This window comes from Anomaloglossus baeobatrachus, chromosome 2 (genome assembly GCF_048569485.1).
Source record: "Anomaloglossus baeobatrachus isolate aAnoBae1 chromosome 2, aAnoBae1.hap1, whole genome shotgun sequence".
NCBI classification, from domain to species: Eukaryota; Metazoa; Chordata; class Amphibia; order Anura; family Aromobatidae; genus Anomaloglossus; species Anomaloglossus baeobatrachus.
In genome coordinates this window covers 440,813,249-440,840,464 of record NC_134354.1, presented here as the reverse complement: position 1 = coordinate 440,840,464, position 27,216 = coordinate 440,813,249, and the positions used below count along the sequence as shown (strand labels likewise).

Below are 27,216 nucleotides of genomic sequence, written 5' to 3'. Positions count from 1 at the left end.
CAGCGATGTGCCGAACTGGAGCGCCAGGAAGACAACACACTGTTCGGCGATCCCTGTCTTTGTGACAGATTGCCCTATCTGTCCCCCTAATAATTGAGTCCCCCACTACCAGTACCTGTCTTGCCTGCCCTGCACTCCTATTCCCCCCCTTACTAGAGCAGACACTCCTCTGGCGTTCAGAGGTCATGCCTTGCTGCAGCAATGCTACCCCTGTAATGACATCCCCCTCATCTGCCAAGTTTGCAAACCTATTGGGGTGTGTCAGTTCAGGACTAGCCTTCCTAGCACTTTTCCCTTTACCCCCCTTTCTAACTGTCACCCAGCTACCTACCTCACCGTCATGCCGCTCCCTACTACGATCCTCCCCCACATCTGACCCAGCAAGCTGCTGCTCAGCGAGCAGCACACTCCTTTCCATATTGCTAATGCATCTCAGAGTTGCCAGCTGCTCATTTAGATCCAGTATCTGGGCTTCCAAACGTGCAACTTGCGCACATCTCGAACAACAGTATGCACCCTCGAACGGTTTTTCAAGGACTGCATACATGAGACAAGATGTACACTGGATCGCATTAGCAATAGTGGAGCATTGCTAATGCTATAGCTTCTTTCTATAAATACAGCATATATCAGTTAAATTTAATGTTGTCCTCACGTTTATTGATTTTCCTGGGAAAATCTGCACAATAAAGTACTTTAAAGTTTGCAATTAGGGTACATAATTAATTGGTCAATGTTTTCTGTATATAGTTATACTACTTTCTCATATAACAAAGCTTTCCTATGTATTAATGTATCTGTTTTTAATTACAACAGATGAACCAAACACATTATTCAGAAGTAACTCTCTGGCTTCTAAGTCAATGGAATCATTTCTTAAGGTAAATAGTCTATTTCTCTTCGGTTTGAACTTTCCTGGTGTTTGTTAGAAGGTGATAACTCAAAATGAATATCCACCTTTTACCATCATGATTTTTTTTTTATCTAATTCATTACTAGGGATGAGCTGACATATGGAAGTTCAGGTTTGGCCAAACTTTAGTTAAAAGTTTGGTTTGGGACCCGCACTTTATCCAAACTTGACCCCAAACCTCATAACTCTATGGGGACCAGAACTTTGGTGCTGTAAAATGACTGTAAAATTGTTGTAGTAAGGGCTAGGGGAAGCAAAATAAAGCAAAATAGGGGTAAGAGCAGGACAATTGCCCTGAAAACAAATGTGGATAGGTAAATAAAAATGATGTGGTATCCCGCTGAATTTTTATAACCAGAGTGCGCAGATAAAGCAGACAACTGTGGGCTGCAGTATATGGATTCAGTATATGAACAGCTCATTGTTAACTCCTAATTTCATAGTAGTAGCTGAAGGCTGTAAGAATTTATCATTTACACCAATGTCTGCAACTTTACTGCTGGGAACTACTCCTGTCTGTTACTGTAAATTTATGGGTAGCATCGACTGTAAAGTGAAATAAAACGTATGGTTACGTTGCTTAGCAAAAAAGAAGCACTCCCATCAAAATTGTATCCTCCTAATATATTGCAATTATCATATTATATAGCTCTGTGTACTTACAATTGCTCCTTTTGCCCTTCTACCCAGTTAATTCTTCTGTTTTTCATTAGTTCTATGACATCACATGATTAAAAGCAGACTAGCTGAATCTTTCTAAGCTTCGTGTAGATACAGAAAGTCTATTTTCCTTGCATGAGTCAGGAGACACTGCAAAAGTCAGTCAATGATAGGGGGAGGAGGGAGCAGCTGGGTCAAGAGTTCAACAGGGTAATAATTTTTGTAGGGATAAAAAAACCTCCTGTTTCTACATAGAGCAGAGGAAAAAAAAGAATTTACTATGCAGAAAGGCAAAATAAGCCATTGTAAGTACACAGTGCCATATAATATGATTGCATTATATTAAGAGGATAAAAACGTTCATGTGAGTGCTTCTTTAAATAGATCTGTTAACTATTGAGGCTGGGGCTAATCCTGATGTTAAAATGAACAGTTTGAGTCCTAAAGAAAAATACAAAAACTCATGAGTCCATGTGTATTCATGAGCTAAACTGAATCAACTCCCACATGTCCTTACTGACAAGATCCTCAGTGTCCCTCCTCCCTGCTGCTGCAGAAGTCTCATACTTCTCAGTCAGACTATCTGAGCACATATTGAAATTAAACTTGGAAAAATGGTTATCTATTTTTATATGCAGATTATGTTGTGAAATATTTTTACTTAATATTTTCTATAGGTGGCAGGAACCCAATATCTGCACAGTGTTGTTGGACCAACAATAAATCGTATATTTGAAGAGAAAAAATATATTGAACTTGATCCTAGTAAAGTAGAGATAAAAGAAGCAGGGTAAGTTCTGCAAAAATGTAGGTTTCAGCTCACCCATATGATAACCTCCAGGCTGGAATGGATGCCCGCAATCCCCCGGACAGGCAGGTCCGTAGTCCAAGACAGCAGCAAAAGGGTTAAAGGGATGGGACTCAGCACCAATACTATATGATAAAACTTGGAAGCTTTATTTCAATATTTAAAAGCGGTCACAGGTCATCCAGAAAAAACGCCGTGCGGCTGCCTTGCGGCTAGGCTTCACGCGTTTCGGACAGAGAAAGGGGGAATTTAAAAACAGTCCTTAATCATAAGCCTAGGCTTTTTTCTGGATGACCTGTGACCTCTTTTAAATATTATGAGGGAATATCCCAAATTATGAGCCATATAGTAAACACTCCGCCAGCACACTTGCGTTGGCGGAATATATGCACCACTCACAATAGAATACAACAAATAGAGAAAAAACGAGTGTATATGCAGAAATGTATTTATTCAAAAAAAGACACAAGCAAAACAGCAATAGAACAAGGATTAAAAACAACTACCACAAAATCAAGGGGGGCATACATGGTGAAGAATACAGTATGTAGGCCGCCAGTAGTAGTGGGAGAGATGAACGTGTGGTAAAGTTGTACAAAGAGATACCAAGTTGATTGGAAAATAGTAATACAATCAAATGTTCATCATCCCTGTTAGCCGTGGGAAAAATAGGTGGTCAAAAGAAAAAATACAGTCAACCAATAATTGGTAATATATAGCTGTGGTCAAGAGGAAATGCAAATTATAGTATCGTTCTCTAGTCGTGACCCAGGCGTATGAAAATTAATGCATACACATAATAACCAAAGGCTTAATACAGTAAACAGTAATTAATAATATATAGCCGTGGTCAAGAGGAATGCAGAGTCTAGTTCTTTCTCTAGTCGGGGCCAGGGCGTATGGAAATTAATGCATACACATAATGACCAAAGGCAATAGATTACCAAAAACATCTTTTTGTGAACATATTATCAAAATTATAAAGTGCAAGTGCACTTACCATTCACAATATCTTATGACTCAAGTGTGGTAAAGTACCGCATGACAAAAAAAAAAAAAGAAAAACAATTTTTTTGGACTACTGGCAATAGGCGTATACAGGAATCATCACATAATGCCACAATGTCTCTCTGCTATTTCATCCTTCTTCTCTGCACGATTCCTAAAACTTAACATGGACAAAACAGAGTTTATTGTCTTTCCTCCTCACTCATCTCCTCCAACAAGCCTTTCCATCAAACTTGATGGTTGCTCACTCACCCCAGTCTCACAAGCTCGTTGCCTTGGAGTGACCCTCGACTCTGCTCTATCCTTCAAGCCACACATCCAAGCCCTCTTCAACTCATGCCGATTACAACTCAAAAATATCTCCCGGATCCGTGCTTTCCTTAACCAAGAATCTGCAAAAACATTAGTGCATGCCCTCATCATCTCCCGCCTCGACTACTGCAACCTTCTGCTCTCTGGCCTACCTTCCAACACTCTTGCACCCCTCCAATCTATCCTAAACTCTGCAGCCCGCTTAATCCACCTCTCCCCTCGCTACTCCCCAGCCTTGCCACTCTGCCAATCCCTTCACTGGCTTCCCATCGTCCAACGACTCCAGTTCAAAACATTAACCATGACATACAAAGCCATGCACAACCTGTCTCCTCCCTACATCTGTGACCTAGTCTCCCGGTACCTACCTGCACGCAACCTTAGATCCTCACAAGATCTCCTTCTCTGCTCCTCTCTTATCTCCTCTTCCCACAATCGTGTACAAGATTTCTCCCGTGCATCCCCCATACTCTGGAACGCTATACCTCAGCACATCAGACTCTCCACTACCGTGGAAAGCTTCAAGAGGAACCTCAAGACCCACCTCTTCCAACAAGCCTACAACCTACAATAGCCCTCAGTCCAGTAGACGACTGCACAACCAGCTCTGTCCTCACCTATTGTACCATCACCCATTCCCTGTAGACTGTGAGCCCTCGCGGGCAGGGTCCTCTCTCCTCCTATACCAGTCTGTCTTGTACTGTTAATGATTGTTGTATGTATACCCTCTTTCACTTGTAAAGCGCCATGGAATAAATGGCGCTATAATAATAAATAATAATAATAATAATAATAATGCACATACCCAAATAGAAGAAAAAAGGATCACCACCAACGCGCGTTTTGCGAGGTGTTGTTGCTTCTTCAAGGAGGAGACCCTACTGGCAGTATAGAGCTGCTGGATATAAATAGCCTAGTAAATGAATCTAATCCAAATCAGGTGTCGGTTCCCCAAGGAAGAAGTGTGTACAGAGGCGGGTCAAACAATCAATGATCCAATAGGTCCACGGCTCACTACAGGCATGTGTCAATCATACAGCTCCTGCAATATGGTAAATAAAGAGATCTATCTGGAACCGGTAAATCTCCCTTACTTTATCCATCAGAGTTAATCCAAATGCACGACTATAAGAAACATCATTATGAGGGACATATCTCTGTCTGTTAAAAGAATAGAAACCGCTGAAATGAAAAAGCGGTGCTGTGCACGGGGATCGAGGAAGTCCCAGCACGCAGAGCGCCCCGCCCCCAAGCCAGACCGGAAACGAGCCTGCGACGCCACGGATGCGTAACCATGGCGATCGCACGCTCCAACCAAGCCATAGGCCAACGAGGGCGGAGGACGCTGCGGATGGGAATACCCCCGGAAATCCCGCCCATCGAAACACACTGCATGATGACACATGCCACGCAAAGCCGTGACATTGGACACTAAGGTCCGATTGATTGCAAAGACGTATGTAATAGTAAAAAGGTGTAGTGGCCATAAATAGGGCGCTGGAGAAATAGAAACATAGCCAAAATATAACAAATATATATACCACAAGACAAAAACAAGTATGAATGTCCCCGCATAAAATAGCAGATGTCATAATCAGGGATGTATTAATAAGTATATTATAGCCATACTATGAGCACTTCATGGTCCATAACCCGTGCACACATGAAGGAATGAGAGAAAAAAAAAAATAGTAAATATAAAAAATAAATAGAAAAATAAAAAATAAATAATAAAGAGTGAAAATTATATCCCATGTCAGCTGACCGGTCCCAACACCCGACGTGACACACCATGGAATGCAGGCGCATTACCCCTGGCACGCGCAACCAGAGGGCAGAGCACAAGCATCCACAGTGAGCCACAAAGGGCCAAGGGATGTCATGTTGGCAAAAGGAAATTGAATAGTAACTATTCACTTATTGTGAAACAAAGGTCCCTATAGTACATATTGCAATAAAAGATGGATAAATGACAACCACAGGTATCCCTGAATCGAAAAAAAAAATATATATATATATCAGGGATGTTTATGCAGCATATGTGTACACGGGTCAGGGACCAACAGTCTACCAACAAGGTGGCGCAATGTATAAGACATATATATATATATATAAAAAAAAAAGTATTTATGATAAAACAGGAAGAAAAATGAGAACAGCCCATATTAGAAACGTCCATAATTTTCAGGGCCGATGGTCGTGATTGCTGAAGAGACCCGAAATCACTGTAGGAAAACTCCATATCCGGGGAACCAATAGAGTGTCAAAACAGGCCAAAAACGATACTAGATAAAGGGAATAGATAACACATATGAGACATCCAGCAGATAGACAAACAATATACATGCCAGATAAACTAAGTAAACTAGAGGTAGATAGACAAGGTTAAAAAACAAAAATAAAAGATCAGATGCTACAAAGGGAAAGAGAAAAAAAAAGGAAGAATCCACATGGGATCGGTGCCCTTACAAAAAAAGAGACAAAACTGATGTTCTCATTAAGACCGCAGGGTGTAAGGGTCCCAAGATTGGTAATCCAGCGAGCTTCCACCTGAGCCAGCCTCTTCTTTAAGTTACCACCTCGGGACCCTCCACGGACAACATCAGTGCCTCTAATCATGAGTCCTGATGGATCACATCCGTGGAATCTCGTGAAGTGCCACGGTAATGTCTTCAGGAGACTCACGTCATCAACCCCAGAGGCAGCACGAATGTCACAAACGTGCTCCCTGGTACGTACACGCAGCTCACGTGAAGTGAGCCCTATATATACCAGAGAGCACGGACAAGTGGCATAGTAAATCACATGTGTGGTGGTACATGTAATATAGTGCCGTATGTTCAGTGTCTGTGTCCCATCAGATGAAGAAAAAGTCGTGCACGGAGGATATTTGGACATGCGACACATCGTCCACAAGGAAAACATCCATGTGTCGGGCCGCGAGATCCAAAAGGGTTGGGAAGTAGAGGGGCATAATGGCTCTTTACCAGGATGTCACAGAGATTTTTAGAGTGTCGGGCGGTCATAAGGGGGCCTGAGGGAAGAATGTCTGCCAGGATGGGATCTGTGCGTAGCACAGGCCAGTGTCTACTAAGGATGTCCCTCATCGTTTGCCATTGATTGTTAAACGTGCCTATAAAACGAATGGGAAGGTCGGCGGGTGACTGTTGTTGTTTAATATTATAGTGCAGTAGTCCCGTGCGGGGAGTCTTTTTCGCACGCAAGTAACCTCGCTTGATGCAACGGTTACTGTACCCGCGATCCTGGAAGCGGCGTTTGAGTTCCATGGCCTGTTTTTTAAAGGAATGGTCCGTAGAACAGATCCGCCTTGCCCTCAAGAATTGGCCGGTCGGGATGGCGCGTATAGTTGTAGGAGTATGGGCTGAGGATGCATGCAGCAGGGCATTGACCGAGGTGGACTTACGATACATGCTGGTCTGAATGCAAGATAATGAGTCCACCTCAATATTGATGTCAAGAAAGTCAATGCTCCTGCTGCTGTATTTATACGTCAGCCTGATGTTCAAATCATTATTATTTAGTTGACCCATAAAATCATCAAGCTGCTCCACTGTGCCCTGCCAAAAAAACAACACATCATCAATATATCGAAACCAGCACTGCACATGGGAGCTGGCACAAATGCCCCCGTCGCCAAACACCAACCTCTCCCACATGCCGAGGAAGAGGTTGGCATACGCCGGGGCACAGGCCGCCCCATGGCAGTACCACATTGCTGTAAATAAAAAACATCCTTAAAAATAAAAAAAATGTGTGTAAGGGCAAAGTGGAGCAGCTCAAGGATAAATAGGTTCAACTCGCCATCACGACCGCCCATCTTGAGGAAGAGGCGGACCGCCCTCAGGCCATCAGAATGCGATATACATGTGTAGAGGCTCTCCACATCTGCTGTAACAATCAGCATATCATGATCCATAAAGATGCCGTCTATTCTCCTCAGGACGTCCGTCGTGTCACGAGCATAAGAGGGCAAAGTTTCCACAATAGTTTTAAGATGGTAATCAATAAATTTACATATTGGGTCACATAAGCCCTCTATGCCGGACACGATAGGACGTCCCGGGGGGTTGAGGGCATCTTTATGGATCTTAGGTAAAAGATAGAAAGTAGGTACCTTAGGATATTTAGTGGAGAGCCCCTCCATCATTTTTTTATCAATGACATCTTTCTCGCATGCCGCCTCCAGGTTCATATCGAGCTCCAACGAAAAACGCTGCAACGGATTAAAGGACAACTTCAAGTAGGTGTTTTTGTCACGGAGTTGACGAAAGGCCTCCCTTTCATAATTCTCCACTGCCCAGATCACAATGTTCCCCCCTTGTCCGCTGGTTTAATAACAATATTCTTATCATTACTCAATTCAATAAGGGCAGATCTTTGTTTGCGAGATAAGTTATCCCCCTGTCTCCTGATAGTAATTTGTTTAAACTCGTCCGTCACCAATTTGGTGAAGACTTCAACAGCGGGGCAAAGGGACAGAGGGGGGAACTTAGTAGATCTGGGCAGTAGCGATTTGGGAAACACCCCTGTAGAGACACTGGCCTGCTCAAGCAAAAGATCCTCAAGTACCTGTAATGCCTCTTTTTCTGCCGGGCTATTCAACCCATAATTGTCTCTTTTGTGGTGAAGTTTCTTCAGAACTACCTTGCGGGCGAACAAATGCATGTCCTTTAATGCTGAAAAAAAGTCAAAATGATTAGTCGGGGAGAATGTTAACCCACTGGAAAGTACATCTAACTGGGTGTCAGAGAGGGTGCGTGTAGACAAGTTAATCACCTGCAATTTGTCTTTTCCCACTTTGTCACCTTGTTTAGCAGTGATTTGTTTATTGCGTGTGGCCTTGACCCTGGCTCCCACGCTCAACTCTGACTCGCACACACTACTTGACGCACCAGAGGATGAATCTCCAATAGAGACTAATGAGGACATTGAGTTGGATAGCCCTCGAGACATAGTTCTAGTTCAGTACCCTGGACGTGACTTAGAATGCCACTTATAGACAGCTGCATTGGTGTAATCCAACAGATCTCTATTATATTTCTTTAGTTTTTGGCCACTAATTTCTTTTTCTAATTTAGAAATCTCCTGCTCAATCTCCGCATCCATCCTGGCAATCCGCTCAGTAGTACAATATTTCTTAATGGTTTGTTCCAATCCTTCCAGCTACGTCTCCATTAGGGATAGAGAAGTGCTATTGTGGTCTCTCAATAGGGACAGGAACCCCTTTGAGCAACCGTGAGCCAGAGATTCCCACTTCTCCCGGAAGGAGGGATCCTCCACCGGGAAGGAGGGGAAAATCTGGACCCGGAGCCCGCGGGGGACCATGTCCCCATCGATATAACGTGTCAAAAGGGCCCGATTTCAGCATATCTTTAACCTTTTCTTTAAAAGTTCCTTATATTTGAGTATAGTAGCCTCATAATTAGGAGAGTTGGTATCACTGGTCGTGCTGTTGCGATGGTCATTCAAAACATCATTAAAACGTGCGTGCCATGCCTTGTCACGGGCACGAAAGTCCATGCTCAATGGAATAACTACTGTGAAAAACATGTTATGAGGGAATATCCCAAATTATGAGCCATATAGTAAATACTCCGCCAGCACACTTGCGTTGGCGGAATATATGCACCACTCGCAATAGAATACAACAAATAGAGAAAAAACGAGTGTATATGCAGAAATTTATTTATTCAAAAAAAGACACAAGCAAAACAGCAATAGAACAAGGATTAAAAACAACTACCACAAAATCAAGGGGGACATACATGGTGAAGAATACAGTATGTAGGTCGCCAGTAGTAGTGGGAGAGATGAACGTGTAGTAAAGTTGTACAAAGAGATACCAAGTTGGTTGGAAAATAGTAATACAATCAAATGTTCATCATCCCTGTTAGCGTGGGAAAAATAGGTGGTCAAAAGAAAAAATACAGTCAACCAATAATTTGTAATATATAGCCGTGGTCAAGAGGAAATGCAAATTATAGTATCGTTCTCTAGTCGTGACCCAGGCGTATGAAAATTAATGCATACACATAATAACCAAAGGCTTAATACAGTAAACAGTAATTAATAATATATAGCCGCGGTCAAGAGGAATGCAGAGTCTAGTTCTTTCTCTAGTCGTGGCCAGGGCGTATGGAAATTAATGCATACACATAATGACCAAAGGCAATAGATTACCAAAAACATCTTTTTGTGAACATATTATCAAAATTATAAAGTGCAAGTGCACTTACCATTCACAATATCATATGACTCAAGTGTGGTAAAGTACCGCATGACAAAAAAAAAAAGAAAAACATTTTTTGGACTACTGGCAATAGGCGTATACAGGAATCATCACATAATGCACATACCCAAATAGAAGAAAAAAGGGATCACCACCAACGCGCGTTTCGCAAGGTGTTGTTGCTTCTTCAAGGAGGAGACCCTACTGGCAGTATAGAGCTGCTGGATATAAATAGCCTAGTAAATGAATCTAATCCAAATCAGGTGTCGGTTCCCCAAGGAGGAAGTGTGTACAGAGGCGGGTCAAACAATCAATGATCCAATAGGTCCACGGCTCACTACAGGCATGTGTCAATCATACAGCTCCTGCAATATGGTAAATAAAGAGATCTATCCGGAACCGGTAAATCTCCCTTACTTTATCCATCAGAGTGAATCCAAATGCACGACTACAAGAAATATCATTATGAGGGACATACCTCTATGTGTTAAAAGAATAGAAACCGCTGAAATGAAAAAGCGGTGCTGTGCACGGGGATCGAGGAAGTCCCAGCACGCAGAGCGCCCCGCCCCCAAGCCAGACCGGAAACGAGCATGCGACGCCATGGACGCGTAACCATGGCGATCGCACGCTCCAACCAAGCCATAGGCCAACGAGGGCGGAGGACGCTGCGGATGGGAACACCCCCGGAAATCCCGCCCATCGAAACACACTGCATGATGACACATGCCACGCAAAGCCGTGACATTGGACACTAAGGTCCGATTGATTGCAAAGACGTATGTAATAGTAAAAAGGTGTAGTGGCCATAAATAGGGCGCTGGAGAAATAGAAACATAGCCAAAATATAACAAATATATATACCACAAGACAAAAACAAGTATGAATGTCCCCGCATAAAATAGCAGATGTCATAATCAGGGATGTATTAATAAGTATATTATAGCCATACTATGAGCACTTCATGGTCCATAACCCGTGCACACATGAAGGAATGAGAGGAAAAAAAAAAATAAAAAAATAGTAAATATAAAAAATAAATAGAAAATGAAAAAATAAATAATAAAGAGTGAAAATTATATCCCATGTCAGCTGACCGGTCCCAACACCCGACGTGACACACCATGGGATGCAGGCGCATTACCCCTGGCACGCGCAACCAGAGGGCAGAGCACAAGCATCCACAGTGAGCCACAAAGGGCCAAGGGACGTCATGTTGGCAAAAGGAAATTGAATAGTAACTATTCACTTACTGTGAAACAAAGGTCCCTATAGTACATATTGCAATAAAAGATGGATAAATGACAACCACAGGTATCCCGGAATCGAAAAAATATATATATATATCAGGGATGTTTATGCAGCATATGTGTACACGGGTCAGGGACCAACAGTCTACCAACAAGGTGGCGCAATGTATAAGACATATATATAAAAAAAAATATATATTTTCCGCCGGCACACAAAGCACGTTAGTGGTACAAATGTGTATGCTAATGTCCCACTGGCCACTAGCATACACATTTGTACCACCAACGTGCATTGTGTAGTACTGTCCTGCCACTGCAGGCTTAACTTGAATATTTTCTCCCCTGATGAACTCTCTTACTACACAGAGAGGGAAACGCGTTGGGAGGGTGTGCATTTTCATCGGGTTAGCATTCCTGACTTGGGTGCTGCCCTTGTAAGGGCGGAAGCATTTTCTGCAGGGGCACGACAGGGGTAAGGAATTTTGATACTGGTCTCCCCCCTCATGTCCAGTTTGGCCGCTTCTGCCTTGGACTATTCCGGTGGTATCTGATCTCCTCAGGAGAAGAACTGGGTGAGATCTATCTATTTATTGTTATTTATTTATGCACTGCACTGCACTTTATTCTATCCTGATTTTAGATTATTGATATTAAAAGTTATATTTTAAATCCTTGCTTTAACTGATATTCCAATCAGGATTTGGGCTGTACTGTTTTGCCGTTGCGGCAGGATTGCTTTTCTATTGATACTTTCGGAGAGGATCTGCTGAAATATCCTCCTTAAAAAAATGATTGGAATTTTTTTTCAATTCATTTCTCTGTGAACCCCCTTTTTGTTCTTGAAGAATTTTTAAAAACATCAGTGGTGGGGAATAAAAAATAGAGATCACTTCTTTGAAGCAAATCATGAAGGCAACCTTTGCAAACTATGTGCTGTCAAATACGAAGAATGCAAAGAACACTACAGGTAAAAACTCTTTCAAAACTGTTGAAAACCACTTCAGGAAGCACTACAGAATAAGAAAAACGCCTCCAAAAATGCCCCCATAAAGAAAAGTTTCAAAAACTTAGTGTGCACATAGCCTAAATTGCTTGTAGAGCTTATTCCTACACAAAGAGAAAATTGGAAATGACTGTCTGGCACTGCAGTGCAATCCACTCACTGTCACTGTAAAGGCCCCGTCACACTAAGCAACATCGCTAGCAACATCGCTGCTAACGAACAACTTTTGTGACGTTGCTAGCGATGTTGCTGTGTGTGACATCCAGCAACAACCTGGCCCCTGCTGTGAGGTCGTTGGTTGTTGCTGAAGGCCCCGTCACACTAAGCAACATCGCTAGCAACATCGCTGCTAATGAACAACTTTTGTGACGTTGCTAGCGATGTTGCTGTGTGTGACATCCAGCAACAACCTGGCCCCTGCTGTGAGGTCGTTGGTTGTTGCTGAATGTCCTGGGCCATTTTTTAGTTGTTGCTGTCCCGCTGTGAAGCACAGATCGCTGTGTGTGACAGCGAGACAGCAACAACTAAATGTGCAGGCAGCAGGAGCCGGCTTCTGCAGAGGCTGGTAACCAATGTAAACATCAGGTAACCAAGAAGCCCTGTCCTTGGTTACCCGATATTTACCTTTGTTACCAGCCTCCGCCGCTCTCACTGCCTGTGCTGCCGGCTCCTGCTCTGTGCACATGTAGCTAGCTGCAGGACACATCGGGTTAATTAACCCCATGTGTGCTGTAACTAGGAGAGCAGGGAGCCAGCGCTAAGCATTGTGTGCTGCTCCCTGCTCTGTGCACATTTAGCTGCAGCACACATCAGGTAATTAACCCGATGTGTGCTGTAACTAGGAGCGCAGCATCTTCCACGCGGCGCTGGGGGCTGGACACTGGTTGCTGGTGAGCTCACCAGCAACTTGTGTAGCGACGCTCCAGCGATCCCTGCCAGGTCAGGTTGCTGGTGGGATCGCTGGAGCGTCGCAGTGTGACATCTCACCAGCAACCTCCTAGCAACTTACCAGCGATCCCTATCGTTGTTGGGATCGCTGGTAAGTTGCTTAGTGTGACTGGACCTTGAATGTCCTGGGCCATTTTTTAGTTGTTGCTGTCCCGCTGTGAAGCACAGATCGCTGTGTGTGACAGCGAGACAGCAACAACTAAATGTGCAGGCAGCAGGAGCCGGCTTCTGCAGAGGCTGGTAACCAATGTAAACATCGGGTAACCAAGAAGCCATGTCCTTGGTTACCCGATATTTACCTTTGTTACCAGCCTCCGCCGCTCTCACTGCCTGTGCTGCCGGCTCCTGCTCTGTGCACATGTAGCTAGCTGCAGGACACATCGGGTTAATTAACCCCATGTGTGCTGTAACTAGGAGAGCAGGGAGCCAGCGCTAAGCATTGTGTGCTGCTCCCTGCTCTGTGCACATTTAGCTGCAGCACACATCAGGTAATTAACCCGATGTGTGCTGTAACTAGGAGCGCAGCATCTTCCACGCGGCGCTGGGGGCTGGACACTGGTTGCTGGTGAGCTCACCAGCAACTTGTGTAGCGACGCTCCAGCGATCCCTGCCAGGTCAGGTTGCTGGTGGGATCGCTGGAGCGTCGCAGTGTGACATCTCACCAGCAACCTCCTAGCAACTTACCAGCGATCCCTATCGTTGTTGGGATCGCTGGTAAGTTGCTTAGTGTGACTGGACCTTAAGGCCGGAGTCACACTTGCGAGTGACTTGGCGCGTCTCACATCGGCATCACCTGGTATGGCCGCACACTCTCTGGACAGGAGCGCTTCAGCTGCACAGAAATACGTGCAGCCGCGCCGGGTAATGCAATCCGTTAATCGTGTGAGTTACACGTTCATGTGAGCGCACCCTTAAAGTGATGATTTTCTGCAAGGGTTAGACTTATGACTGTATGATAACAAAACTACATTCAGTTTCACATTATTTAACCCCTTCATGTCATGGCCACTTTCCACTTTTTTTTTTTTTTTTTTCGTTTTGATTTTCTATCTATAAAAAGGCTAGTTCGGATTTATAGATAGACTGCAATTGACAGCAGATTTGGTCGTGGTGTCCCTCCGTTGCAAATTTATACAAGTTTTTTTTGTTACATGCAATGTTTATTGTAGCAACCTTCAGGGAATCCATGAGGCAAGGGGAAAAAAGAGCACAAGTTCTCCCCAATGCGTTATGCCTTTCTGATTTCAACTGGGACTCTCACTATAAAAATCCTATAGTTTTTTCTCACCAGGACTAGTTTGTATCCAGCTTCAGCACTAGCTTTTCATCCCTACGGGGTTATGTATATCTTCTTAGATGGATATTTTCACCTAGTGCTTGTAAATATAAGCATGTGTACAATTTACTGATGATTAATATTTGTTGTCCTTTTTGAAAAATTAACATTTAAATTTCTTTAAGCTCACTCTCTAGAAAATCATCTAGTTTGTAGGCACTGCGCTGAGTTAGGAGGTAACAGCTCGTGGTCGGTCTCCAAGGCAATGAGTATTCAAAACACAAGTGTTAATATCTAAAAAAAAACTTTTGAAAAGGTTTTTGCGGTAAATTGTTAAATTGTTTTGTTTTCAAAGTCTTATCCAAGTATACCAATTTATGGACATGGGGATAACCTTTTAAGGGAGTTTTCCACTTTTGTGATTTCTGGACAGTGTTTAAATGATGAAGACTTCCGGGGATTCATATTGTGAAAGTACATTCTGACCTGCTAGGAAATAGAGGATTACTTCTCCATCATTGATCTGTACAGACAGATATGCAATAGAACTGTTTGTTTTTGCAACAGAGCTCATCCATCGGCTTATTGTTCTGTAATAGGAAACGGTGTTATCTGTGGTTTTCTATGACGCTGCAGATAGAAATGTATTATCAAAACAGCGTACAAAAAAAGGTGTTGCTTCAGCCATGCATATGAAAGTCAGATAGGTAAGAACTTTTTACAACAGCACTTCAAAAACATTGAGTGAAAAAAATTGAATTCAGCCTACCCCATAGTTGTCCACAGCTCTACTGATACACGGCCTGAAAACGGAGATCACATCCGGACAATGGCAAGAAAAAAGGGAAATATAGCCAGCACCTAAATTCTCAAGAATAAAAATGTTCTTCATTTCTTCATTTTAAAAAAAAAAAAAAGTGTGCAAAATTGGAATAAAAAACATGGTAGTACCCTTACATGATTCAGACTTCACAGGGTCCTTAGTCATAGCCTGTGAGGTCTGAAACATGTATGGGTACTGCCATGTTTTTTTATTCCACTTTTCCACACTAATTTTTTTTTTAAAATGAAGAAATAAAGAAAATTTTTATTCTTGAGAATTTTGGTGCTGGCTGTTTTTCCCTTTTTTTTACTTCAAAAACATTCTTGAAGAACTCATTGCAATAATGCTGCCAAGGCTAAGGACACATGAGCATTTAGCATCCAATGCAAGAGCATCAGTTGCGTTATGCTAATGACTCTCGGCTCCCACATTGTTGCAAGTGTAAGCCGAGTGTCATTATACAGTGATGTGATCCTGCGATCAGAGCATAGCTGCGGAGGTGAGGGAGGGACTAACCTCTCAATCTCCTCCATTGTCAGCTGATGCGTATATCGCACTGCACTTCGGTGTCATGTGAGTGCAGTGTGATGTTTCTCTCTGACCTATAGACTTGAATGGGTGCGAGTGAAAACGAATCGGCTTCCACCCGCAGCATGCTGCAATTGTTTTCTTGGTCCGATTAGGGCAGAGAAAAAAAATTGCACATGGGAACGGGCCCATAAGATAGCATGGGTCCGAGTGGAATGCGATTTTTTTTTTTAGCGCATTCCATTTGCTCTGTTTTACTCACCGTGTGTACTTATCCTTAATCACAACATCACTATATGCCCAGCCTAATTAATCTGTCAGTATATAGACAGATATGGTTCATGATACTAAACTCACTCTCTAATATCAATACCTGCATTGAGGTTTATTCTTCTCAGCATACAGTATGAAAGAGAAGATACTGTTGTGATAATATGTATTATTATTATTCTTATTTATTATTATAGAGACATTTATTCCATGGCGTTTTACAAGGGAAAGAGGGTATATGTACAACAATCATTGACAATACAAAACAGACTGGTTTAGGAGGAGAGAGGACACTGCCCATGAGGGCTCACAGTATACAGTGAATGGGTGATGATACAATAGGTGATAACAGAGCTGGTTGCTCAGTGGTGTACTGGACTGAGGGTTATTGTAGGTTGTGGGCTTGTTGGAAGAGATGGGTCTTCAGGTTCCTCTTGAAGCTTTCTACGCCAGGGGAGAGTCTGATATGCGGAGGTAGAGTGTTCCAAAGTATGGGGGAGGCACAGGAGAAATCTTGTATGCGATTGTGGGAAGAGTAGTAGAGAAGGAGATCTTGTGAGGATCTGAGGTTGCGTGCTGGTAGGTATCCGGAGACTAAAGGCCACTTTACACACAGCGACATTGCTAGCGATGCCGCTGGTGAAAGCACCCTCCCCCGTCGGTTGTGCGTCACGGGAAAATTGCTGCCCGTAGCGCACAACATCATTAGTCCCCGTCACACATACTTACCTGCCTAGCGACGTTGCTGTGGCCGGCAAACCGCCTCCTTTCTAGGGGGGAAGTTCGTTCGGTGTCACAGCGGCGTCACTAAGCGGCCGCCCAATAGAAGCGGAGGGGCGGAGATGAGCGGCCGAAACATCCCGCCCACCTCCTTCCTCATTGCTGGCGACCGCAGGTACGATGTTGTTCCTTGTTCCTGCGGTGTCACACATAGCGATGTGTGCTGCCGCAGGAATGACGAACAACCTGCGTCCTGCAGCAGCAACGATATTTGAGATTAGAACGACGTGTCAGCGATCAACGATATGGTGAGTATTTTTGATTGTTAGCGGTCGTTCGTACGTTTCACACGCAACGACGTCGTAACAAGGCCGAATGTGCGTCACGCATTCCGTGACCCCATCGACCTCTCGTTGGCGATGTCGTTGCGTGTAAAGCCCCCTTAAGTCACAGATGTGAGAAGGAGAGAGGTTGTGGATGGCTTTGTATGTCATGGTGAATGTTTTGAACTGGAGTCGTTGGGCGATGGGAAGCCAGTGAAGGGATTGACAGAGTGGCGAGGCTGGGGAATAGCGAGGGGAGAGGTGGATTAAGCAGGCCGCAGAGTTTAGGATAGATTGGAGGCGTGCAAGAGTGTTGGAAGGGAGACCAGAGAGCAGGAGGTTACAGTAGTCGAGGCGGGAGATGATGAGGGCATGCACTAATGTTTTTGCTGATTCTTGGTTAAGGAAAGCACGGATCCGGGAGATATTTTTGAGTTGTAGTCTGCATGAGTTGAAGAGGACTTGGATGTGTGGCTTAAAGGATAGAGCAGAGTCAAGGGTTACTCCAAGGCAACGAGATTGTGAGACTGGGGAGAGTGAGCAACCATCAAGTTTGATGGAAATACTTGTTGGAGGAGTTGATTGAGGAGGAGGAAAGACAATGAATTCTGTTTTGTCCATGTTAAGCTTTAGGAATCGCGCAGAGAAGAAGGATGAAATAGCAGACAGACATTATGGAATTTTGGTTAGTAGAGAGGTAATGTCAGGTCCAGAGAGGTAGATCTGTGTGTCATCGGCATAGAGATGATACTGAGTGCCGTGGGACTCTATGAGCTGTCCCAAGCCAAAGTTGTAGATGGAGAACAGCAGGGGTCCAAGAACTGAACCTTGGGGGACACCGACAGATAGGGGGCGAGATGAGAAAGTGGTGTGAGAATGGGAGACGCTGAAAGTTCGGTCGGTTAGGTATGAGGAGATCCAAGATAGGGCCTAGTCTGTGATGCCCAGAGATGAGAGAATCTATAGTAGGAGGGAGTGGTCTACTGTATCAGAGGCAGAGGACAGGTCCAGGAGGAGGAGGACAGAGTAGTGTTGCTTGGCTTTGGCGGTTAGTAGTTCAGTGGTGACTTTGGTTAGGGCAGTTTCAGTAGAGCGATGCGGTCGGAAGCCAGATTGTAGCTAGTCAAAGAGGGAGCAGGAGGAGAGGTATGAGGACAATTCAAGATGGACATGCTGTTCCAGTAGTTTTGAGGCATAGGGGAGAAGGGATATGGGGCAATAGTTTGACACAGAGGATGGATCAAGGGAGGGCTTTTTGAGGATGGGTGTAATGGAGGCATGTTTAAAGCATGAAGGGAATACACCACTTGTTAGTGATAGGTTGAAGAGATGGGTTAGGGCTGGATTGAGGACTGCGGTGATGTTGAGGATGAGGTGCGACGGGAGCGGGTCAAGTGCACAGGTGGTTAGATGTGATCTTGAGAGTAGAGTGAAAAGATTGTCTTCTGTCATGGTGGAGAAGCTGGATTTGGAGGAAGAGGGCTGAGTAGCTATGATGAGGGGCTGTGGTGATTGTGGGCCAACGCTTGCTCTGATGTTGTCAATCTTCTGCTTGAAGAAAGAGGCAAAGTCTTTAGCTGAGATGAGAGGAGAGGGAGGCGGTGCTGGAGGACGGATGAGAGAATTGAAAGTGTTGAATAGCTGTTTAGGGTTGTGAGAGAGAGAGGATATGAGGGATGAGAAGTAGGTTTGCTTTGCAGCAGTGAGTGTGGACTTGAAGGTGGTGAGGGACTCTTTATATGCAATGAAGTGCTCAGTGGAATGAGACCTCTTCCATATGCGCTCAGGAATTCTGGAAGCCCGTCTCAGTTCTTTAGTCTGACTCGTGTGCCAGGGTTGCCTGTTGATTGTGCGGGTTTTGGTGTGTGTGAGGGGGGCAGCTGATTCGAGAGCTGTAGAAATTGTAGTGTTGTATAAAGTAGCAGCAGCATCTGCATCGTGTAAAAAAGCAATGTCTGTGAGAGGGAGAAGGGACTGAGAAAGTGCATGTAAATCAAGGTGTTTGATATTTCTGCAAGGGTGTGAAAGTTTGTGGAGGGGGCGTTGCGTTCTTGGAGAAGAGAGGGAAGAGAATATGAGTAGGTTGTGGTCAGACAGGGGGAGAGGTGAGTTAGAGAGGTTAGATAGGGAACAGAGGCGAGTGAAGGTGAGGTCCAGTGTGTAGCCATCTTTGTGAGTAACTGCAGAAGAAGACCATTGGGTGAGGCCGAAGGAGGAAGTGAGTGTTAGAAGTTTGGAGACAGATGAGTAGGAAGTGTCAATGGGGATGTTGAAATCACCCATGATGATGGTGGGGATGTCAGTAGAAAGGAAGTGTAGTAGCCAGGTGGTGAAATTATCAAAAAAGGCAGTGGCTGACCCTGGAGGGCGGTAAATGACCGCCAGTTGAAGGTTGGAGGGGGCGTAGATGCGTACAGACTGCACCCCAAAAGAGGGAAGAGTAACAGAGGGTGGTAGTGGAATTGGTGTAAAGGAGCATTGGTCGGACAGGAGCAAACCAACTCCTGCACCATGCTTGTTACTGGGGCGGGGGTGTAAGAGAGTTGGAAAGTGCAGCAGGAGCGGCTGTGTCAGAAGGGGTGAGCCAGGTTTCTGTCATGGCGAGGAAGGAAAGTTTATTAGTGATGAAAAGATCATGAATGTAGGAAAGTTTATTGCAGACGGAGCGAGCGTTCCATAGAGCTTCTGTTAGTGGGACTGGGGGAGCGGGGGCTGGGTGGACATATGCACATCTGTATATACATACATACGTATTTATGTGTGTCGCCCAGGGATAAGGGGTACTCAGATCCGGGCCAAGGGGTCACTTCTGTAGGTATCACAGTGGCGTGACTCGGTCTGTGATCCCAGGCTCCACAGCAAAAAGGGGATTAGGTAAGGGAGATTGTCCGTGACGCCACCCGTGGGTTGCAGTGATGAGATGGTGGCACCGCCGCTGCCCCTGGGGACCATGCCCGGGACTGGTGGTGTGGGGCAGCAAGGTGGAATCCCCTCCACGGGTAGGGGAGGTGTAGTCCCGGGGCCCAATTGGGAGTTGTGGTGGTGGCAGGGATTGCAGGGAGCAGGAAACTGACAGTTCGGTTGTCTTGGTGTTGGATGAAGCTAGGCTGATGTGTGTGGTCATAAAACACAGAGTACTTTGTAAACCAACTTGCCGGTGACCGGGAGCCTTTTGGAGGGGTGTGCTGGTCCCACACACGGTGCAATGAGCAGGAGCCCTCTTTTGTTGCACTGCACCTTGTAGTCTGCTTAGCTCCACTGGTTGGAACGGGGGGGGAAGTCCACTTCCCTGCACTATTCCGGGTTCCCGATGCCGGCGGGCCACTACCCTGCCCCGGTCCACTTTGGGTCCCCTCCTAGTGCCTGACCTGTTCCTGCAGTCCAGGGGCTCCAACCTCTGACCGCTGTGCAACTTTCTCTGCAGCCCAGGAGACACACTCCTGACTGCTCTGCTGCTCTCCTCCGACTGACTGAACTCCTCCCCTGCTGCTCTTTTCAGCTCCTAACTGGGGGGGAGGGGCGGCTGCTCATATGCACCATGTGGGTGTGTGTGTGTGTAATCCCAAGGAGGAAGCGATTCCTGCACCCTTGGTGGGGGGTACAGTCATCTGTGACTACCTGATTTTGCCAGGGCGTCACATATGCACGTATGCCTCCACAGGATATTGTATTTTACAGCATGGCTTTAATGCAATATACAGGCATGACCAAAAGTGTTGGCACCCTTGACATTTTTCCAGAAAGTGAAGTATTTCTCCCAGAAAATTATTGCAATTACACATGTTTTGTCATACACATGTTTATTTCCTTTGTGTGTATTAGAACAACAGAAAAAAAAACAACAGAGGAAATTTGGAAATAATTTCACACAAAACCCCAAAAATGGACCGGACAAAAATGTCGGCACCTTTTCAAAATTGTGGGTAAACAGCTTTGTTTCAAGCATGTGGTGCTTGTTCAAACTCACCTGTGTCAGATAACGTGTGGACAATATGAAAATCACACATGAAACCAGATGAAAAGAGGAGAAGTTGACTTAATCTTTGCAATTTGTGACTGTGTGCCACAGTAAGCATGGAGAACAGAAAGAGGTGAAGAGAACTGTCTTAAAATTGTTGAAAAATATCAACAAACTTAAGGTTACGTGTAAATTTTCAGAGATCTTGATGTTCTTTTGTCCACAGTGTGCAACATAATTGAGAAATTTACAACCCATGGCACCTTCCTGAACGTGGACAGTAGAGAAAAATTGATGAAAGGTTGCAATGCAGGATAGTCCAGATAGTGAATAAGCAGCCCCAATCAAGTTTAAAAGAAATTTAAGATGTCCTTCAGGTTCAGGGTGCATCAATGTCAGCACGAACTATCCATTGACATTTGAAATTAAACTCCTATGCCATGAGACCCAGGAGGACCCCACTGCTGACACAGACACATAAAAAAGCTAGACTGCAGTTTGACAAAATGAGTGTGAGTAAGCCAAAATCCTTCTAGGAAGCATCTTGTGGACAGATGAGACCAAGATAGAGCTTATTGGCAAGGCACATCATTCTATTATTTACCAAAAACAGAATGAAGCCTACCAAGAAAAGAACACAGTACCTACAGTCATATGGTGGTGGGTTAAATTTGTTTTAGGGTTCTTTGCTGCCTCTGGCACTGGGTGTCTTGACTGTGTGCAAGGCATCATAGAATATAAAAATTACCAAAGGATTTTGGGTCAGAAAGCTGGGTCTTCCAGCAGGACAATGACCCCAAACATACTTCTTCAAGAAGCACCCTGAAATGGATAGAAACAAAGTGCTGGAGAATTCTGCAGTGGCAGCAATGAGTCTGGATCTAAATCCCATTGATCACCTGCGGAGAGATCTTAATGCTCAGCAATTTTCCGTTTTTCGTTTTCATTTTTTTCTCCTCTTCTTCCAAGAGCAATAACTTTTTTTATTTTTCCTTCAACATAGCCATATAAGGGCTTGTTTTTTGTGGGACAAGTTGTACTTCTGAATGACACCATTCATTCTGCCCCATATTGTAGTAGAACACAGGAAATAAAATCCAACTGCAATGAAATTGCAAAACAAAGAACAATTCCACTAATGTTTTTTTGTAATTTACAATGTTCACTATATGGTAAAACTGACCAGGCAATATGATTCCCCAGGTCAGTACAGAATTGCGCTTTTGACGCCATTTTCCGAGACCTGTAGCATTCTCATATTTCAGGATCTGGGCTCAGTGATGGCTTATTTTTGCATCTTGAGCTGACGTTTTTAATTATACCATTTTTGGGTAGATGCAGTGTTTTGATTGCCTCTTATTGCATTGAACAGCAATGTTGTGGCAACCCAAAAAAAACGTAATTCTGGAATTTTGATTTTTTATTTTTTTTTATCGTTACGCCCTTTACCGCTCAGATTAATTTATTTTATATTTTGATAGATTAGGTATTTCTGAACCCAGTGATACCAAATATGTGTATTGACATGACAACCCATCAGTGCCTCGTGATCATGTCACAGGACATCTGATGGCTGCAGGGAATGGTGCGCTCCCCACCGGAGTGCGTTATACCCCGTTGTCTGAGATTGACAGCAAGATTTAAATAGGTAACAAGTGTGGGTGATGCCTGTTAGCTGCACATGTTGGCTGATTAGATTAGGGGAAGATTACATTAGGGAAATGTGGGCTTGTCTGGCCCATTTTTAGTTTTGTGTAAATTTATGTCCAATTTGTTTTTTTCTCAGTTTTTTTCATCTTGTTGCAATATAGACAAAGGAAATAAACATATGTATAATAAAATATGTGCTATTGCAATAATTTTTGGGGAGAAATACTTAATTTTTTGCAACATTTTCAAGGGTGCCAACACTTTGTGCCATGAATATATATTTCTGGTATCCATGAGTCTTAGTACTTAAACGTCTGTGTAAACATTAACCATTGACGACAGTTTTCATGTTTCACCTTCCGCTGACTGTTTGGAAAATATCAATTAGAGAGGAAAAGGAAGTACCGTATATTTCTTGAAGGTCTTGGACTAATAGCAAAAGCTTATTAAGGCTGCCAGTAAATTACTAAGCAAGTCTCGTAGCTGAGGGTTTTCATAGTCTTAACCTGTAGCTGCCTTCATGTAAATTGTGTTATGTTGCTAAAGCATCTTTTATTAGGAAATGTAATAGTCTGGTCTGGCAATGCTTTATTTACTTCAGTTTCCTGTAAAAGGTTTTGCTTTATTAGATACTTGTACATTATGTTGTAAAGTTGCATGTAGCTTATATGGAAAAGACACTGAATTTACTTCTAACTTATAATAGCCCTTTCTAAGATTCTAGTGGATAGCCCATCCCAAGATGGTGACTAATAGGAAGTGCAGCCACTTAAGGGCAGAGTTCTCATCCCGGGACAAGAGCTGCAATCTATACAGAAGATAAAAGTAATGAACACGCCACCAATTTTCTAAGTAAATATATCTGTAAAGGTGCTATTGACTTGAATGTCTCACTAGATGTTGGTAACAACCCTTACAATCCACACAGGCAAATAAATCAAACCTTAGATGTCCGTAAAGTTATCTGTAATAATGAGAAATGACACAGAAAAAAAATGTTGAACATGCTTACTTAAAATGTTTCATACAAATGCCTTGTTGGTGATGACTAGTAATGGCGGACTTGCAGATACCCAGGACCGGCGGACCTAACCGGATTAAAAAAAAAAAAATTGGTTCCGGCCTGGGATTGCTCACAAGTATCTGGCCAGATGCCAGTCTCCATATCAGTCTACCAGAATTCGGCAATTAAAAATGGTGATAGAAGGGGGATAGGAGCAAGCACGCTATACTTACCAAGGCTTCGGCATGGCTGTAACTGCTCCCGCAGTCACTCATTCATTTCCGGGGCCGCGCATGAGCCTTCATGCATATGCACTGCTTTCCCCGCCCACCGGTGTTTGTGATTGGTTGAAGTCAGACACCCACACCCTGAGTGTCAGCTGATTGCTTCCAATCACAGATGCTACATGTGTCTATCATGGTATAAAAATGAATAAGTAAAATATTTAGCCTAGGCTCGCCTCATAAGAACTGCATGTGGCTTTTTTTTTTTTTGTTCATTATTTAAATAAATAATTTAAAAAAAAAAGCAATGTGCGGTTCCCCCCACCCACCCCAAATTATGGTAGCCAGCCATGATAAAACCTGACAGCTGGGGGCTGGTATTCTTAGGCCGGAGAGACCAATGCTTATTGGGCCCCCAGCCTAAAAATAGCAGCCAGTAGGTTCCCAGAATCGTCGCTGTAATGCTACATCCCTGCGCTCTTTACTCTGTTGCAGATACGTGCACTGTCACTCACTGCCGCGGCCAGGTCCCTCCATGCCGCCCGGCGTTTCTGCCTCTCCTCCTCTGCCTCCTGGTGTCTGTGCGCTCATTACAGCATCACCAGGAGAACTCCTAAGTAGTATGCGCACTGCTACCTCTCTATTAAAGGGCCAGCACATCACTCCAAGGAAGTGTATCTCAGCCTATCGCTGAGAGGCACTGTGTATTTAGGGCAATCTCCCACTTCATTCACACACCAGTTAGTATTAACCCTTTATATTGATGGTTAGGTCCCTGGCCACTAGAGTTGTTGCATCTCCTATTCTTGGGGCAGTTCCATTCGAGGGTCAGTCTCTAGTCTCAACTATGTTCTCTTTCCGTTTCTCTGTCAACAATAATGGATCACACTCTCATCTCCAGTCTCCTTTCTTCTTTTGCTGCCACAAGCCACTCAATGTATGTGACCTTCACGACTTTCCGACTGTCTGTCCATAACTATTGCAGATTGGATCTTCACTAACTCTCTAGAAGGAATTGTCTCTTGCCCAATCAACAAACACCACCCATTTTGGGCAAGTCCCAATGCTGAACTATTACTTACCCTAGTCTGGTAACTTCCTATACAAGTGCTATACATTACATTACCACATATAACCTTGTACATTACACCTTACATTACAATACAATCCACATTATCATCACAGTTCACAGAATCTGTTATGTTCAAAAGACACAGGACATAATTCACATTACACTATACGACAATACAATAATCTGATTGGTGTCTTCAACAGAAGGAACACAACAGCACCCAGTCAACTTCCTTACATTATGTGGTCATCCAACAACATGGTGGCAGTATTATGAATTTTTACTGAATACGATTTTTAACATAACCCCAATGATGAAGTCTGTGTTTTATAATATTACATTGTTCAGAAAAAGAATTAGAATCTGGGCAGATTGCTCTTGCCCTTCAAGAAATCAAAACTATGTACAATTAATTAATTTATTAATTGTGATACCACCCATGTTATTTATGCGGTGGTATGCATACAAAGCGATCTTATATATGTAGGTTGTACCTGAAAAGGGAAAAATTCACATCCGCTCAGCAGTGTAGAGAGTATTCCATTTGACATCCGGCTTGAATCCTGAGTAGTATGAGTCCATAAAGAATAGTAAGGAAATAGCAGCATCTGTTTGACTAAACTAATTCAATAAAACATCACTTTTATTCCAACATTTCAAAAATAGAAGTTAAAAACGCGTTTCGAGCAACATATGCTATTAATCAAAATTTAGTCATAATTAAGATCATAGGTTGCTCGAAACGCATAGATCGGATCCAGTATCCATGTTTTTAAACTCTCCTATTTTTTAAAAATGAAAGTGATGCTTTATTGAATTAATTTAGTCAAGCGGATTCTTTATAATATGTTAATGAGTGCAGGGCCTAATCGCAAAAGTGTTACTTCCCTCAACTAGTCCGCCTTCTTAGCATGGTAGCACACCCACAGGGGCCTGCACAGTATGAAGCCGTGTATATGTGTCCCGAAATCAGTGAGGTCAGACAGCGGCAGCAGGTACACACCTCACCGCTGTGTTGCTGCATTGAATTGCATGTTAGAACACCCCTGTGGGTGTGCTACCATGCTAAAAGGGCAGACTAGTTGGGTGAAGTAACGCCCAGGGGACTAGTCCCTGCGGTCATTAGCATATGATAAAAGATCTGTAGAAATACTTTTTCTAAAGATCTCTTTATCTATGCTTCTAGATACAGGAATGGTTAGGCAGGGATTAGCAATATACACCCAGAACTGCTCGTGGTTCTGGCTGCATATTGCACCTGACAGGTTCTCTGTAAACACCAGAATACAGCTTGGTTTAAATGATTGAATTGTATTGTCCTATGTTCCTGTGTTATTTCTTATATGTTATTTGAATTACGTCATTAACACTAGAACTACTGGACTCGTGACACCTATATAGAAATACATGGTGCAAAGTAGTCAAAATGACTACCTCAGTAGTTCTACTGTTAAGGGGAGGGTCTAGTTGTTTTTAAACGATTGAACAACGTGATATAGTATGTTACGTTTATTTAAGACTCTGAAGTCGAAATGTGTTAATATGTATCTTTGTCCTGCAGTGATGATCAATTTTTAATGGATTATAATCAATTACAAGATATTTTTTAGCTGATATACCTATTTTCTTTCTTACTATTTGAAATATTGTCCTTTTTTGCCGGTGGACTGCCAGCATCTCTGCAAACATGCCAGCAGTGGTGGAGATATCTGTTTCTGTAAGGGCTCATTCAGACGTCAGTGATTTTTCTTGAATGCATAAAACACTCCATGAACAGCACATGCATGGCATCTGAGTTCTGTCCTATGTTTTTTTTTTCACTCAATCATAGACTTGCTTTGGCTTACTTAAATCAATAACAGACAAGTGTTCATGTTTTTGTGCAGATCACTCGGTCCTAGGGAACAATAAACATACAAACTATCACATAGACTATCATATGTACAAGTGTTACCCATGAAATACATTGAAAAAAATTCATATGAGATAAGCTGACGTGTGAATGCGTGTTTAGTCAATGTTCCACCCTCTCAAGAACTGCATACATGACTTGAGTTGTGAGCCACCAGAGACACCCATCTGTTTTACTAACAGGAATGAGATGTGTGAATGAGATATGTGTCTCCTAATTGATGGTGCAAGTCCCAAGTCAGGTTGGTAAGCACAAATCATTGCCTTAACAAGAATCCAAGTGAAGCATTGCTTCCATTGTTCTCT

At 43.5% G+C, this 27,216-nt stretch overlaps 1 protein-coding gene across 2 annotated transcripts in view; it reads left to right on the top strand.

Moving 5' to 3' along the window:
* Nucleotides 1-27,216, top strand: part of LOC142291618 (ras GTPase-activating protein 4-like) — a 352,484-nt gene that overhangs the window by 291,052 nt on the left and 34,216 nt on the right. For both annotated transcript variants that reach the window (XM_075336273.1, XM_075336274.1), the window contains exons 11-12: nucleotides 817-881; nucleotides 2,251-2,363. In XM_075336273.1, the coding sequence (XP_075192388.1) occupies nucleotides 817-881; nucleotides 2,251-2,363 (178 nt within the window). The remainder of the gene's footprint in view (nucleotides 1-816; nucleotides 882-2,250; nucleotides 2,364-27,216) is intronic.